The sequence below is a fragment of the Apaloderma vittatum genome, unplaced genomic scaffold (assembly GCF_000703405.1).
Source record: "Apaloderma vittatum isolate BGI_N311 unplaced genomic scaffold, ASM70340v1 scaffold12389, whole genome shotgun sequence".
Lineage (NCBI taxonomy): Eukaryota > Metazoa > Chordata > Aves > Trogoniformes > Trogonidae > Apaloderma > Apaloderma vittatum.
Window position 1 is genome coordinate 5,138 of NW_009733556.1, and position 15,583 is coordinate 20,720.

At 36.7% G+C, this 15,583-nt stretch overlaps 1 protein-coding gene across 1 annotated transcript; it reads right to left on the bottom strand.

Moving 5' to 3' along the window:
• Nucleotides 1-746: 746 nt before the first annotated feature.
• Nucleotides 747-14,510, bottom strand: LOC104267745 (transmembrane protein 180-like). Its single transcript, XM_009875945.1, has 6 exons — nt 14,358-14,510; nt 12,956-13,690; nt 9,921-10,075; nt 8,386-8,469; nt 7,261-7,404; nt 747-876 (listed from the first exon to the last, which is right to left on the bottom strand). The coding sequence occupies exons 1-6, from the start codon at nt 14,508-14,510 to the stop codon at nt 747-749; spliced, it is 1,401 nt and encodes a 466-aa protein (XP_009874247.1).
• Nucleotides 14,511-15,583: the final 1,073 nt, after the last annotated feature.

Sequence of the window (15,583 nt, forward strand, 5' to 3'; positions counted from 1 at the left end):
ATCCTTATGCTGATGTTTTCCTTACCACAATGACATTCTGTACTAACAATATGGTACTTGCAAAATAATTTTCCCATTTAAACCCAGAAAACTGAATGTACCTACCACCAACGAGAGACATCTGGAAAGCCAGCGAGGACATATGGAGCTTCCTCCATATCCAGCAACACTTTAATGAACAGCATTTTAATATACTTCTTCTTTAGCCTTACACAGACTTTTACACGACAGCTAATTACTCTCGGCTCTTCCTGTGGTAGCTGTCGGTTTTGTGTTGATATTTGCCAGCTAGACACCATCTAAATTTTCCTCTACATATCCCTGTCATCCACGAGGGATGTCCACTGGGCTCTTCCAGATTAACTTCAGGGATTTGCTATTTTATCAGTATGGCAACATTAATCCACCATCTTCCAGTAAGCTTAAGAAAATACAGTTCCCTTGAATCCCGGGTGCTGGGCTGGAATTCCTTTACCTGATGTGCCAGATCCATTCTTCAAGAGAGTTAACAGTGACCAGTATATACCAGAAATAACTTTATTTAGCAGTTAAGGATAAAGCCCATTAAAGGCAAACAACAGAACTAGAAAAACCTCAGTGTAGGCTCAGCATTAGGGCTGAATGTTATCTGTGTTACAGTCTATATGGACTGAAGACCTTATTGAAATGGCTCAAACTGTCACATTTAGAACATACTAATTCTTTTGGGGTACAGACCAGCAGAAGATTTACCGACCGCTACGTATTTAACGCACAGCTGTCAGGTGACTATTCTGGATCGAAAAGGGAGTCCACGTCAGGATCTGTATGACTGCAATGCAGACTGGAACCAGACAGATCAAATAGAACATGGCATCGTGAAGACCTGAAAACAAACTGGTGAAGAAGATGAAAACACAGCTTTCAAGATGAAGAAGATTAACTTTCATGGTCAATTCACAGCAAATTATTTTTAAAGCATTAACATTATATACATACATACAGCAAAGACACGTTACTGTGTACAATGAATTCTAAATAAAAGAAATAAATACCTCAGATATCAACTGATTTTAATTATATTTTCTAATTCTACATACAAATATGGATTCTATTGCATAACAGCTGGGAGTAAATTACATAATTAGCACACAACGAGGTAATTTCAATACCCTATAGGCAACCTAGGAAATCCTGTTCCCTACTTTAGTACACATCTGTGTTATGTAATATAGAAATCTATTTAATCAATATAATCCAAATATAGAGCAGAGTTTATTAAGTTTAGTAAAACCAAAAAATCTGACAGAGAAAGAAAAGCAGAAAATGGAAGCAAACACTTTAATATAAATTATTTTACTTAAATTAAAATCTGTGCTACTAGCTATCCAGTGTGTTGTTCTAGTCACTGGATGCTAGATAGAAGTCATGGTTAATGCACAAAATTCAGGTTTGAAATATCAAGCCTTACTTAATTTTGTTATAAATGATTACAAGATAATATAAACAATTAAAAGAATACATGCAAAATTAACACTCCTCCTCATTTATTGTCATGGATACATGCTATTTCCTTATCAAAAACTTCTCTAAGGAATAAGAAATAAAAGCATCAACAAATATGAATCAAAGAAGAAAATAAAGGAGTTAAATGAGTTCCCTGTTACGAACAGAATGGTTTCCGACAGCTCAAAGCATAAATGTAGGCATTCATCTAGTAGCTAGAATCATTATCTATGGGCTTTCTGTTAATTATTGGATTCTAATTACTTAAATATCAGGAAAGTCAGCTCAAGCTGAGAAACAGCCCCTAAATGAACTTTCTCTCCATGACGCAGTTTATGCAATTTTCTTTTTTTTTTTTCCTTAGCACACAGGGATGAGATAGGAGACTCATAGAACAGCTATGGACATGATCCAAAAAACCTGAAATCTGCAAAAAACCCCTTTCGTTAACTTGAGCAGGCTTCTGAATACAACCTAAGCGTTTCTCTGAATCATAAAAGAACCAACTCACATCCCACTGTGTTTAATGGAAAAAACTCTTACAACCTCCAACATAGCCCAGCTTTATTCCTTAGTACAGGCACACACTCATACAACCATCACAATTTATCTCAAGTCATGGGCATGCTAATGCTACATAAGAAAACAAAAAACCACAGGCTTAGAAGTGAATTACTTAACCACTTGGGCAACTGCATTTAAGACTGGAAGTGCTCACTAGCAGGTCACTGGTCCGCAGCCAATGTTTATGGGCAGAGACGACAATTTACTGTTTGGATGTTGCTTACTGGCCTGTATTCAATTGCTTTTTCAGTCCACCTACAAGTAAACAAGGGCCCACACCACTGCCACTGCTGGCAAGTGTTACCTGCGTGAGCAGTGTCAGTGAGGAGGCCACAGACAAATCTAAAGATGAAAACAGGACTAAGACCCAGTTAAGAGGATGTTGGGGCTTGTACTTGGCCTGCTCTGCACACTGGAGAGGACTGCAGTTTTCAGTACTAAAATTATTCTGTCTTTATATATGCATTTCAGGAAAGGAAAAAAAAAACGAAAGAAAGAACACCTGCCAAAGCACTCACACTGGTGCAATCCTGATGTCGTTTCACTTTAACAACTTGGTTTAAGAAAATAATATTACCCATTGTAGCGTGAAATGTTAAGTTACTGCAGTCATTATGAAAAATATCTATAATGCACAGAATAAAGAATAGGAAAATATTTCATTATGGGACTTGGATAAATCAAGAGCGGAGCTCAGGTTTCATCATAATATCAGCTGAACCAGTAACTTCAGGAATTTCCATGTCTACATACTTTGCTCACTCATATTTGCAGGAATAAAACACGCAATCTTTCTCTAAACAGCCCTAATATCACTTTGAATGTAGTCCAGCAATTCAATATGAAAGCATTAACAGTTTAAAGTGCCTCCACGAAATAATGAGGAGTTGCTGTCAAGTAACTTGATTCTGAAGAACGAATTTGAAGTTAGCTGCAGTTGCAGCGCCTCTCCAGAAGAGGGAGTTTTTTAACTGTTATCTTCCACAACAAAAAATCCAACCCCAAACTAAAAAAACCCCAACAACAAAACCACAACCCCCCAAATCGAACAATTAAACAAACAAACAAATCAACCCAAGCCATATGGGGCAGGTAATGCTTTGCTATGATGACAGACCAAAAGAAAAAAAACCAACAAACCAGGACCACTTCATTCTGCAATCTATTGCTCAAATTTTAAGGAAGTTAAAAAACACTTCTTAAGCTAGCTTCCACTACAAAATGGTTAAGTGATGTGTAGTGACCACATTCTCTAAGAATGTGGTATAACATGCATATTAATGTACACAGAATCATGTGTAACACATATGGAACTGTGTACAATAAATAGGCCAACCTCACGTGTGAAAAAGGTTACACCAAAAAGCAAGATGACTTCTGGAAGAGAGATCCACTATTCACAGCAGAATTCACACTTCAGAGTTATGATACCAGAGGCAAAACCAAGAGATACTGGATTGCTCCTAAGGAAGAGGACATCGCTGTGACAGACTGAGGCAGAAGTCACTACTGGTGGTACTGGTAAGTAGGAAGCAAATGCTGTTAAGTAAATACCCCTGGTACTGGTAAGTAAGAAGTTGGTGATGTTAATGGTCACTTCAAAGGCTTCCGCAGAGAGGAAGAGAAAGACAGTCTAGGTCTTTGGAATGCCTGGGGGTCACTATTTAGTGATATGTACTGGGGTCATTAGTGAATGTGCTGGGGTCCCTACCTAGAGATAAGCATTTTCTCACTTCTGATGAATCTTAACCATCCACCTGGAAGTGTTACAATACCTCAGAGATTAAAGAAAAAGGGGAGTGAATTTTCCTTCTAGAATTTTACTCTCTGTATAAAACCTCTTCACCGCGTCATAGCTTGGGTGCCCTACAGAACACAGATTCAACAGAAGCCAGTGAGACGATGACGAATGATGGTCTCAAAAGGCCTTCTGCAATAAGAACTTCACTCATAACACGCTGTTGCCCTAATAAGCTGCTTGGGACTGTGGTCTGTACTGAAGCAGAGAACATACACATGCGAATTCCTTAACGGCATGATGGCAACAAAAGACAGGCGGAGCTTAAAACCCAGTAACTTACAGACAGTTGGTATTCAACAGAGTTTTGGTACTCTAATGAAGCACTAATGAAATACCCTGATTATGGAGGATGTCAAGGAGTCATAACATCACATAGCTGAAAAACCGAAATGTAACCACTGGAATGATGAGGAGGTGTAGGTGAGGTAGTCATCTTTTAGATGTTTTGCTGGAGGCATAAGAATCGGAAGATACATGTCCCAGCAGATAGCTTTTGATACATAGATTTTTTTTTTGGATACAGTGAGCACACCAAAGATGATATTTATGACGCCCACTTCTGAAGGCAGTATGGTATTCATAAAATGTTATCAAAGGTGTAAGATAAATGAAGTAGGGGAAAAAATGGCACATTCTTCCTCTGTATGCTACGATCTTTTTTTTTCTCATTTGTCCTGTTGGGAATACTTTGTCTAATGCACCCAAGATACCATTCACCTTCTCTGCCACAAGAGCACAATGCTGACTCACGTTCAGTTTGGTGTCCATCCGGACCCCCGGGTTCTTTTCTGCCAACCTGCTTGCCAGCTGCGTGGTCCCCAGCACAACTGGTGCATGGGGCTGTTCCTCCCCAGGTGCAGGACTCTGTATTCTCCTGGTTGAACCATGAGGTTCCTGTCAGCCCATTCCTCCAGCCTGTCAAGATCCCTCCAGATGGCAGCATGACCCTCCGATGTCTCAGTCACATCTCCCAGTTTTGTGTCACCACCAAACTTCCTGAGGGTACCTCCTGACCCATAATCCAGACCATTAGTGGCTATGTTGAACAGGACTGGACAAAGTAGACCCCTAGGGTACGCTACTAGTTACTGGCCTCCAACTAGACTTCATGCCACTGATCACCACCCTCTGGGCCTGGCCATTCGGCCAGTTTTCAACCCATCTCACTGTTTGCTCATCCAGTCCATTTATCAAAAGCTTTTATTGTCCTTAACGTGCCTGGAAATGGTTTCCAGGATTAGCGGCTACATCATTGCTGCTACAGTTTAACTTTCAGTTCAAGAAAAAGTAAGTAATTTAGAATTCAGCAAATAGTTTATGGTTTTGGACAGCATCTTCTCTCTTCTCCCAGTAACCAATATTGCTGGAAACTTTTAAGATATTTAGTCAGGGCTCAAACACTTTGTTAATGCAGAATAACACAGCTCTGTGCTGTCTTTACAATCCACTACTACTACATTTAATAAACTAAGTGCTTTCCAGAACATTTAATAGATATCGTCAGTTCTGGACAAGGAGGAAGGACACAGCTGAGACTGTATTGGCCTGGGTTGTAACACTTCATTACCTATAATTCAGGTATGTGAAATTCCCTTTCTTTTCTTCCATAACAGTTTGAGTATATTTTATGCAATCTCCTGTATCCAGTTTCTGTTTGTCCTCAAACAACTCTGTCCTGAGGCAAGTGTATTTTAGCTGCCTGCCTACGGCTGGTATCTGAGATCAGCTGATAGGGGCTTAATACGTATAAGTAATTTTAGCTCAGTCAATGGTCTGAGTGTATTGCCATGGGCAAACTCACTTCCTAGAAACAATCTCAAGCAGTCTGGTCTTTGTGGACTGTATGTCCACGCTACTGACCATGTGCAAACCAAAGGACGTGTACATGCACACACACATATAGAGAAAACACATGCAGACTGCTTCATATTAAAGAAATTATTTTTGAAGGGACAGGCAAGAGAAATATACACGATACCTCCGGTGCAGTTTGACTAACTGATCTCTGCTTTGTACCTTTATGTTGCTCCTTCCCCTAGTGAGAAAAATCGAATTTCATCCTAACTGGAGTGAAAACACAGGTTTTAGAGATTGAGCATGCAAAGTATTTCAACTCTATATACAATAAATTTACTGTTGCTATAGGCCAGAGGCTACTTAGTGGGGAAAAAAAAAGATTCATAGCTACTGTGATTGAAAGAGATCAGAACCGCAGCTTTTATGTTTCCAAACCAAATTTCTCTGAATCATCAAGATGAATATATTCTTCAGCCCACTCATATCCACATCTCATTCAACCTACCACTCTTCTGGAAAAATCACTCATCTTTGACATTCTAATGAGGTTCATGTCCTCTTCACATCATCTGACTGGCTGGCTATCTACAGAATGCATTAAAATAAAATTAACTGCTCTCACACACAGACTAAAACTTAAGCTTTCTTTGCTTATATCATGATGGTTTTCTGAAGACCACTTGTTCTTTTATGTTGTGTTTTCCTCATATTTTTTTAAATAAAATTCCTCAAATACAAAGCACTGTCTTAACCATAGTTCACACACAACCAGTCCTTTCTCTTTCAAGAGCTGTCTCCACAAGAGTTCATATACAATTGTCTTCTATGTACTTTTCAAGGTTTCTACCCAAAATTTAGGAGAGCTGTGTAGTTCTCAGCGTATTCATGTCATTCTCTCAAGCAAATCCTGATCAGTACTGATTTTTGCCTTTTAGTCCTAACTTCAGTTACTCTTTATGCTGCTACTTCCTCATGTTGGTCATAAATAAACAGCCTATGACCCTTTCAGTGTACGGATTCATTGTTAATTTGTTTTTGTAAAAGTCCAACGTGCTGACTAGCAATCACAGCTTTATGCTGCGTATTAAGGTCTCCAGGAACTGCAATGAAATCATTAGCATTAGAATGGTAAGTAGTATTGAAGCCAAAATTATACTTCTACTTGAGGCAAATTCCCTCCCTTCAGTGATTAATACTGCTTTCTCTCAAACAAAAATGAATCATAAATCCAATTGTGTTAGGATGACATATTTAAGGAAGCAGGATTACAAGATAAACAAAACACAGAAGCCAGGACAACATGCATCTTAGTAAGAGGTGATCTCAAACATTTTTTTTCTTATTTTGCAGTAGAATAGATGGTCAGTTACTGAAATGTATCCTTTGTTTTTCAAAATTAGGTAGATATCCTCATGTGCATTGTTTGATAAACATCTTATTCTTTTAAAAAATAAATCTATTTCTACACAGATTAAAAAATAGAAAATATTTTAAAAGCATTCATATTTTTGAAGTGTAGTTGATGCAAACTAATTGCAGATTAACTTTCTTTTTAGACGACAGGATTGTTTCATGTTGCTTTCTATGATTTAAAGTGTCCCTTTTGAACTCACCTTGGATCAGGCTGAGCAACTTCATTATTCAGGTTCTCATATCCAAATTTATTTAGTATTGTAACCACGAGCATTGGCGCCAAAGATTGGGCAGGCTTGGTAAATAAAGCATTGGTACCAAAAACCATAGAGGAAAGGGGTGATCTAAAACATTCAAGGGGAAAAAAACAAACAAATGCACAACACAAACTTATTAGTATATTAATTACAATAGTGATTTTAAAAATCTTGTTAATACATAAATGCCATCTAGCTTTATAAAATCCACACATTGCAGCAAACAGATCAGCTATCATAATGAAATTTACATTTCTTTGGAAATGAATGGTAATAAACCTCTGGGGTACATCTACAGCTTGGCCCCACTTCTGAAATAATCGCACTCAAGTTCAACTTTGTGCACATTGAGTAATTACTGAAGTTAAGTTAGACTGAACAGTGCATGGAGAATTAATTATAACTTAAGACTTTACATGCATGAGGCCAGAAAAGAAGGCATTTTTTTCCTTTGTGAAACCAACAGCTCTCACCTTTAAAGGGCAGGTCCTTTAATAAAGTGACCAGGATTGAATCTGCACTTGTATAAACATTGATGGAACCAGTGGGAATTTATCTGCACTTTGATAAAAACCCAAAAGATCCATGAGTTGTAATATGCTACGTCACAGCAGGTTTTATCAATTTTTATTTCAGAGAGATAACAGTAACCAGTTAGACTTTGAAATTTGCACTTCAAGTAGCACAGGCAAAACTTTCTAAATGCCTTTTCCATGTTAGAAAGGCCTTATTCAGAAAATTCCATAAATTACAACAGACGCACAAGGTTACAAAAATAATTCAGTTGAAGCTAACAAAAATAAAACAAAAAAAACCCTGAAGGACTTAGTTTATACTATAGTATAATTAAAACTAGAAATTACTTAATAATCTGTTTAAACTACTGTAGTGAAGCAACCACAGGAAACTTTATTCAAGTTCTTATCTTTATTAAGTTGCTCTTACAAAAAGTAGTTCTGTGTCAGGGATCCAAGATCATTTATGGTCTTTACTTTGACATAATCTAACTTAACGAAAGAGTAACATGGTAAATGGATAGCACATTTAAAGAAAAAGTTACTGACATACCTCCGCCTGTGCTTTATTAAATCTTCATCAACAATATCTGCCAAAGGCAAATTGAACAAACTAAATGAAGCTTGTACAATTACCCTAAAGAAAGACAAAATATTTAAGATGTTCATAGTTCTTACATACACCTTCATAATGAAATCGTAACTGACATTCCAAGACTCCCCAACACTGATATTTCCACCAACACACAAAGTGGGTATGTTCTTTAAAACATGGTGATTAAACAGCAGTTCTGAAAGCGTTATTAGATCTGTTCTTAACTGGGAACTAGAAGTCGGTATGCAAAACTAAAAGGTCGGGGTTTTTTGCACACCAAGGCAAAAGGTCATAAACACTTTTTTGAGATTATCAGTAAATATCATTTAAAATGATGGAGAAAAAAACATCTAAGAAGAAAGAGAAAATTTCCTCTTAAAATCTGAAAAGGACATAAGCATTACAGGAAAGACTACATGGAAGACAAACTTCAAAGAGAGAGAATTAGAATAGTAAAAAGATTATATTTGCATCCCCATATATGTATTTACATTTATATATGTATTTGAACACACACAGGGACACAAAGCCAACTCTTAACAAACTGCTAAGTGAAACCATAAACTCAAATATTACCACTTCTATGTCTTACTAAATTTTGTGTGTGATGAGCTTTTACTTACAAGAGGTTTTGAACAGTTAGTACTTTAAACATATAGTCTTTAGGTACCTTAGATTTTTCCTGGGGAAATCAAAATACATCTTCACCATTTAAAGTATGCAGGTAATGCAATTCAATTTACTGTTCACACAATTCAGTGTTATAGTAGCCCGTAACTGAAATACTGAAAATAAGAATGAAAACAGGAGAAAAAAAAGAAGATGAAAAAAGGGTAGGAAAGAACATGTAGAAAGAAAGCAGTGAAATAGAAAACACAGAAATAAAAATGAACTGCTGTAACAATATTCTGATACAAATAGGTCTTTACTCTTAAATAAGGTTTTCCAGTAATATACTACTTTTGTGGAAATACTACTTCTTGGCACATTCACCCAGTATGAGAGAAGATGACTCAGTACTGGTTACCTACCTGATACCTGACTTATCAATACTTGTTTTGCAGTGCAATACACAAGTGTTCATGCAATGCAAAAGGAGGGCTGAGCTTTCCTAGAAAACAGTCTCTGAAGAGTGCTCTACTGAGATCTTCTGTGCCTACGTGGATGAGAAGAGGTTCTGCTTCCCTTTGAATCTCATGTTAAAGCAGGTAAGTGGCTGGAGGCATGTGGCTGCTAATCTTAATTACTGTTCATATTTAAGGCTGGCTTGTTTTTTGGTTTGTTTGGTTGGTTTGGTTTGGTTTTGGTTTTTTTAAGCAGAAGTTGAAAGCTGAAGCAGAATAAAATGAAAGCTAAAAAAACCTTTTAACTCTGACAAGTGAAACAGAAAGAAAACCATAAAAGCAGTGGCAAAGTCTTCACGCTGTTAAAAGCAAGTGTCCACTTAGAATTATTTAATTTGTATCTTTGAATAGGGAAGTGTATTTACTTACATGTTTGCTGCAAGATAAAATGCCAAGAAATAATAGTGTTCTGGCCCTAGAACAAACATGATAGCAGCAGCTACTCCTTCAAGGTAAAATGAAAACAAGATGATTCTGTAATAACCAAACTTCTTCAACGAAGCATGACTGAGAAGAACAAGGCACTGAAAAGACAATATATACACGTATATGATGAAAAGGTATAGTACAATATCTTAGCATCAGGAGAGCTATGAAGCACAGACTAGACATAAATTATTACCACCCATTAAAGAAAAAAACCAAACACCACAACCCAACCCTTTCTAAAAAGTTCACTCCAAAGGAAAAAAAATAGGAATTGAACAAAGAGAACTGTTTACTGGCTTATTCTATGCTATCTCTACCAGGTAAGGATGGTCTCCTTTCACTTAAAACTAGCCAGCTGAGAATTATTGTATCTTGAGGAAAATACAGTTTCCCACATTGCCTATTAGTTAATGTTCAGGATCTTTATGTCTGATATCTCCTAAATAATTAACTTTGCAGTAGGTTAACTGTAAACCAAGCATCTTGGTATCTGAATTTTAACTGCCGACCAAAAATATTTTCAATAATTTTTTTTCAGTACTATTACTATTTTCAGACACACAAATTAAACATGGCTTTTAAATTGATAAAGCCAGTTCACCAAGACAGCTGATCTAAGCAAGCCAGAGACTTTACTAGCAAGTAGAGAAAGGCAGATGCCAGTGGACAACATCTATGACTGCATTTTAATTCCACCAATCTTAGCAAGCAGTGATCTATGGGAGAAGATATTGACAGGCAAACTCATGAAAATGGCCTTAAGTGGTGATTATAGCATGAACTACAAAGTGTAAGCTCTTCTATATTGTTCCTCACTTTCCACTTTAAATAGGGCATTTTGTAATGCATTAGGTTCTTTTGATCATATGAGCCTATGTCACCATCTATATGTATGTGGTCCTCATCCCTGTCACAAAAAGTACCCACAAACTCTATAAAGATATAAATTTTCTCCTTCTGTGCTACAGACATGAACAGTGTAATATTCAGATGAAGAACAGGAAAGAATTCTCTTTGTACATTTGTTCCCACATTTAAATGCTTTAACATAACAAAAAATCCCAGGATGCTACAGTCAAAGATTACTGTGGCAAATACTGTTTTAAAGAAGTTCAAATCTTCTACTTAGAACAACGCTCAGAGAGGTAAGACAAATCTGGAACTTAGTATGACAAAAAAATCGGGTTGTAAGAAACTTAAACTCCTCCCCCTGGCTGTTTTCAGACACTCTGCCGAAAAGTGATGGTAAGGCACTGTGTAATGCATGTTATCGTAAGAAACACACTATAATTGCTATAATTGAGAAACAACCCTGTCTCAGGAAGTACTTATGATTTAGAAAATTCCTTATTACCTGCATGCTTCTAAGACTGCATATTTCTAAGGAAAATACTAACTTAATTATGCAAATTTAATTCTGTTTGTCTGTTTCACCAGCAAGGTTTCCCTTGTAGGCAGGTTTTATTCTTCACACTCACTACTAAAAGGAACCTAAGACAGAAGCTGAATTCTAGTTTAGTACAGGCTATTGAAGCACAGTTCCTAAGAAGCGGCTTTATTTTACATGGGATGGGTCCTTTTCCAGGAAATGAAGTTCAGGACACTGCCACCAGGGAATTCTCTTATATCTTAGGCTCACAGCGACAAAACCTGAGAAAAATAAGGTCACAGCAAATGCTGTACGGTTCAGTGACCTTCCAGACAAAGAGTCTCTGGGGAGCAGGAAGAGATGTGTCTGCTGAAAGACTGTTCATCTCACACTGATTTTATCAACAAAAGTGATTGCTATATATTGAGTGTAAAATTATTTAAGCTTTCCTAACTTTTGTAGTCTCTGATCTATTTCCAAAGTTCATCAGCTGAGTCCCAGAAGAAAACCTGTTAATCTTGTGGTAAGGGTAGAAGTTGAAATGACAGATATTTAAGAATTACAGAACAGTGAAGGTATCTTTAAGATTTGTGTGTTACATATGCAAATTGAGCTGTGAGTTCCACTTGCACTTTCACATATCTCCTTTTCCCTACTACTTACTGAAAACCATTACAGTTTAATGAACTGATTTCAAGAAATTCTGAACACCACCAGCACCTATGACAAAAGTCAGGATACTCAGATTTTAAGTATCCCAGCTTTCACCATCCAACAACACACAATGAAAGTTTTAAAAGATCCAGTGAAAGAAGTTAGAAGGGAATGAACAGGAGAATTTTGTTATCCACTGCAGACAAGTATGTTCACATTCTACGGAACATATTTTTGCTGCTTTTCTTGTTCTCACACACTACTTGTTTGGGTTCTCTTTTCCAGTTCGTTACTCCTCCCCCCATCCCTGACTGGGGTCTTGAAAATATGTCTCTCCCTACCCAGTAAATGTAGCTGTCCAAGACAGTAAATAAATGGGAATGTATTCTTCTCCAAAAGCAGCTATTTTTAGAGTTTTGTTTGGTTCCCATGACCGAGATACCACACTTTTCAACAATGCTTTTAGTACGTAATTTTTCTGGTGTTTTGTGCAGTTTATCTCAGAAAATTCCTGAAGAGATTATGCTTTAGTCATGTATTATAAAACGAAACCAAAGAGAAAAGAATTCCAAATTCTGTAATTTTTGCTTTTAGAAACTTTTTATCTTAACCCCGGTTTTCATTCCTTTATACTTAGGAATTATAAACTTTGTAGGACACAAAACATTCACTCTTCACATACTCAGGTCTCACTTCTTGTAAACAGATACTTCACCAGCCTGCCTGCTCGTCTGTTCTCACCACCCTGCCCTTACACTTTGCAAGCTCGCACACAGAGGAACTTTCTTCTTTTAGGGCGTTGCTGTGCTAGAGCTGTTTCTCAGTATGGCCAATGGCTTATGCCAGACACAGCATTTTTTCAGCAAACAATGCAAATGGATACCTTAAACTAATGAAAACTGGTAAAGCAGCACGTTTTTGTATTGTGAAATAAAAAAGTGTAACAGCCTACCTGAGGACAAATAAATCCTGCTCCATACATGATACTTCTCACTGAGGAAGAAAGGACATCCTTCGGAATAAGATTATCCGCAAAGATCATCATAAAATTGTTGCAGAAAGCTAGGTGGAAGACTTGGCAGAAGTTCATCATTACAAAAAATAAAAAGTTTTTCTGTGTCATAATCTGTTTGGTCAGTGAAATTACAGAGGACCAGGAGAGAGCTCCATCACCGTGTTCCACATCAGCACTCTCCGTGCAAACCTCTCTCTGCTCGTACTGGCTGGTGCTGTACTTGCCTGTGTAGTACATACACGCTGTTGCCAATGCTGCGACCAAAACAGCGAAAGCCTGAAAATGGGCAAAATTTTCCATATTATCTGATATGAGACCGCAAAAGAGAATGCTTGTTGATCCCAGTAATGTTGCTACTTGGTTGTATTTAATAAGCTGAAGCCTACTTTCATGCCTTGTTGAAATTTCTGCAAAGAGTGCACACTGCGCTAGAAGGACAAATGTAAGCAAACCATCGAAAGCACATAATGCAACAATGAGGTGAAGCCCACTTAGCCAGTCACCTTCTTCATAATGTTTCCAGGGAAACCAAGGGAGCAAAAAGGCCAACGCATATAAAGGAGCTCCATACAAAATTGAAAACTGGCGTCTTGAGCAGCATGCAAATTTGGAGTTATCTTGAATATACCCAAAAAGTGGGTCATTAATGGCATTCCATATCATAAATACAACCTGCGAGAAAAAAGTAAGAAACACAACAGAATTTATCATTAGTATGATTTTTCTGCAGAGGTTAAACAAACATAGAAGCAACAGACAACGTATTTATTTTAAATAAATCTCTGTTCAAAGAACAAAGAAAGATGAAAGATTCTCAGGTCAAAACAGACTCCAAATTCTTAAAGTTATGTAGAGGTTTATAGTAATTTCAAAAAACACAAGAATAAGTAGGCAGCTGCTCCACTACATGTGAAACAAATCCCTGCCTCTAAGACTTCACTCTGTCGATAGCTTACACAGAAACTACTCTCATAGCAAGTAATTCAAAGCATGAGCTGACCCGTTACTTTCAGGAGACCATTTATGACAAGAGTCGCTCACCTGGATAATGATTTGCAGAATAAAGGCAGTATTTAAGTACTTAAACAGTCCACAGGAAAGCAATAATGTCAAACCTATCTATGGAGTTGAAGCGCAATTAAATTCTTGAGATTTTTTTGTCTAAAGACAAAGATGTGTGCCTTTAATTACTTATGGATTAACTAAATTTCAAATTATTTTACGGTATAACTATTTGCAATGCATTCAAAATTACTGAGTAAGTAAAAAACTGAAACACTTTGTTACAACACAGACACATAGCACAACATGGTAATCAAAACATTCCATTGTACAATACCTGTGCTTGATGAAATGCTACTTCTGAAATTTTGTATCGGTTTAGGAAAACCTTAACGTAGTAGAAATTAAAGATACTGTTCATCATTCCAGCACCTAATGTAGTCATGGAATATGCCATCGCATTAGGATGAATTCCCCAAACAAACGTCATCTTCCACAAGCACAACTCTCTTCTTCCTCAAGTTACAAAAAAAAAAATTACAACAGTTTGTACAATAATTTTCCAAATTAAAGTGACATGGGAGATTTGCTTGATTCAGAGATGTAGAAATGGATTCTTAGAGGAAAACTTCCCCATTCTTACTTCCATTTTTAAAAAATGAGAAACACGTATTAGAGGTATTAAAAAAAGAAAACTGAGCACAAAACTGAGTAGATGCAAAATATTAAGAAGGCAGTGATATTCTAAATAAAACCAATGCTTAAAAATCAATGGAACAAATAGACAAAAATTTAAAAGAATCCCTTCTTAAGTGGTGCACAGACTAATATAAAAATCTGCTATTGCAAACACTAATGTTGGTGTCAAGTTCAAAGTAATTGCATGCATTTTACATCTTTGGTGGTAGCTACATAGTTTTAAAATTATATACTGTGTAGGAATGAAGTGACTCAATTCATATCCTTATGTATTCCATTGCTATGAATGTCAAATACAGCATGTGCTTAAATTAACTTCTTTCAAGCAAATACCAAGTGTCATTCTTGTATTTTTAAATGTTAATTGTTAACAAGCTATAGAAGCAATACATTCACCTAATAAACTAATGAGATATGAATAGAAGCCATAAACCAATCAAAACACCTTCTAATAGTTTAAATGTTTTCATCGTATAAAAGACTGCAAGTTACACATATACAGCATTTGAAGTATATCCAAATAGCAGAGATTCAGCACAAGAATATAAAGGTCTTTAATATATCAAACAGATCTGCAGCCAACCAATTTTTAAGATGTGAAGTTTTTCAATCTAGCATGTTTGGTATAAACTACCCCATGAAAACAGCCAGCTCCAAGAAACATCTACTTTTTAAAGCAGAGTAATGACTACAGAGTAAAGACTACAAAGTAGTCCTTGTCCACATTTGATTTTACAAGCCCAATACAAATATATTTGTTCCAGGTATTTCTCTTTAACTGAGGCTTCATTGGTCTTTATATGTATCTGAAGGAAGGTGTCTGCCATGAATTTGGAGATACTTGGGGTTCAATTAGCAGCCTTA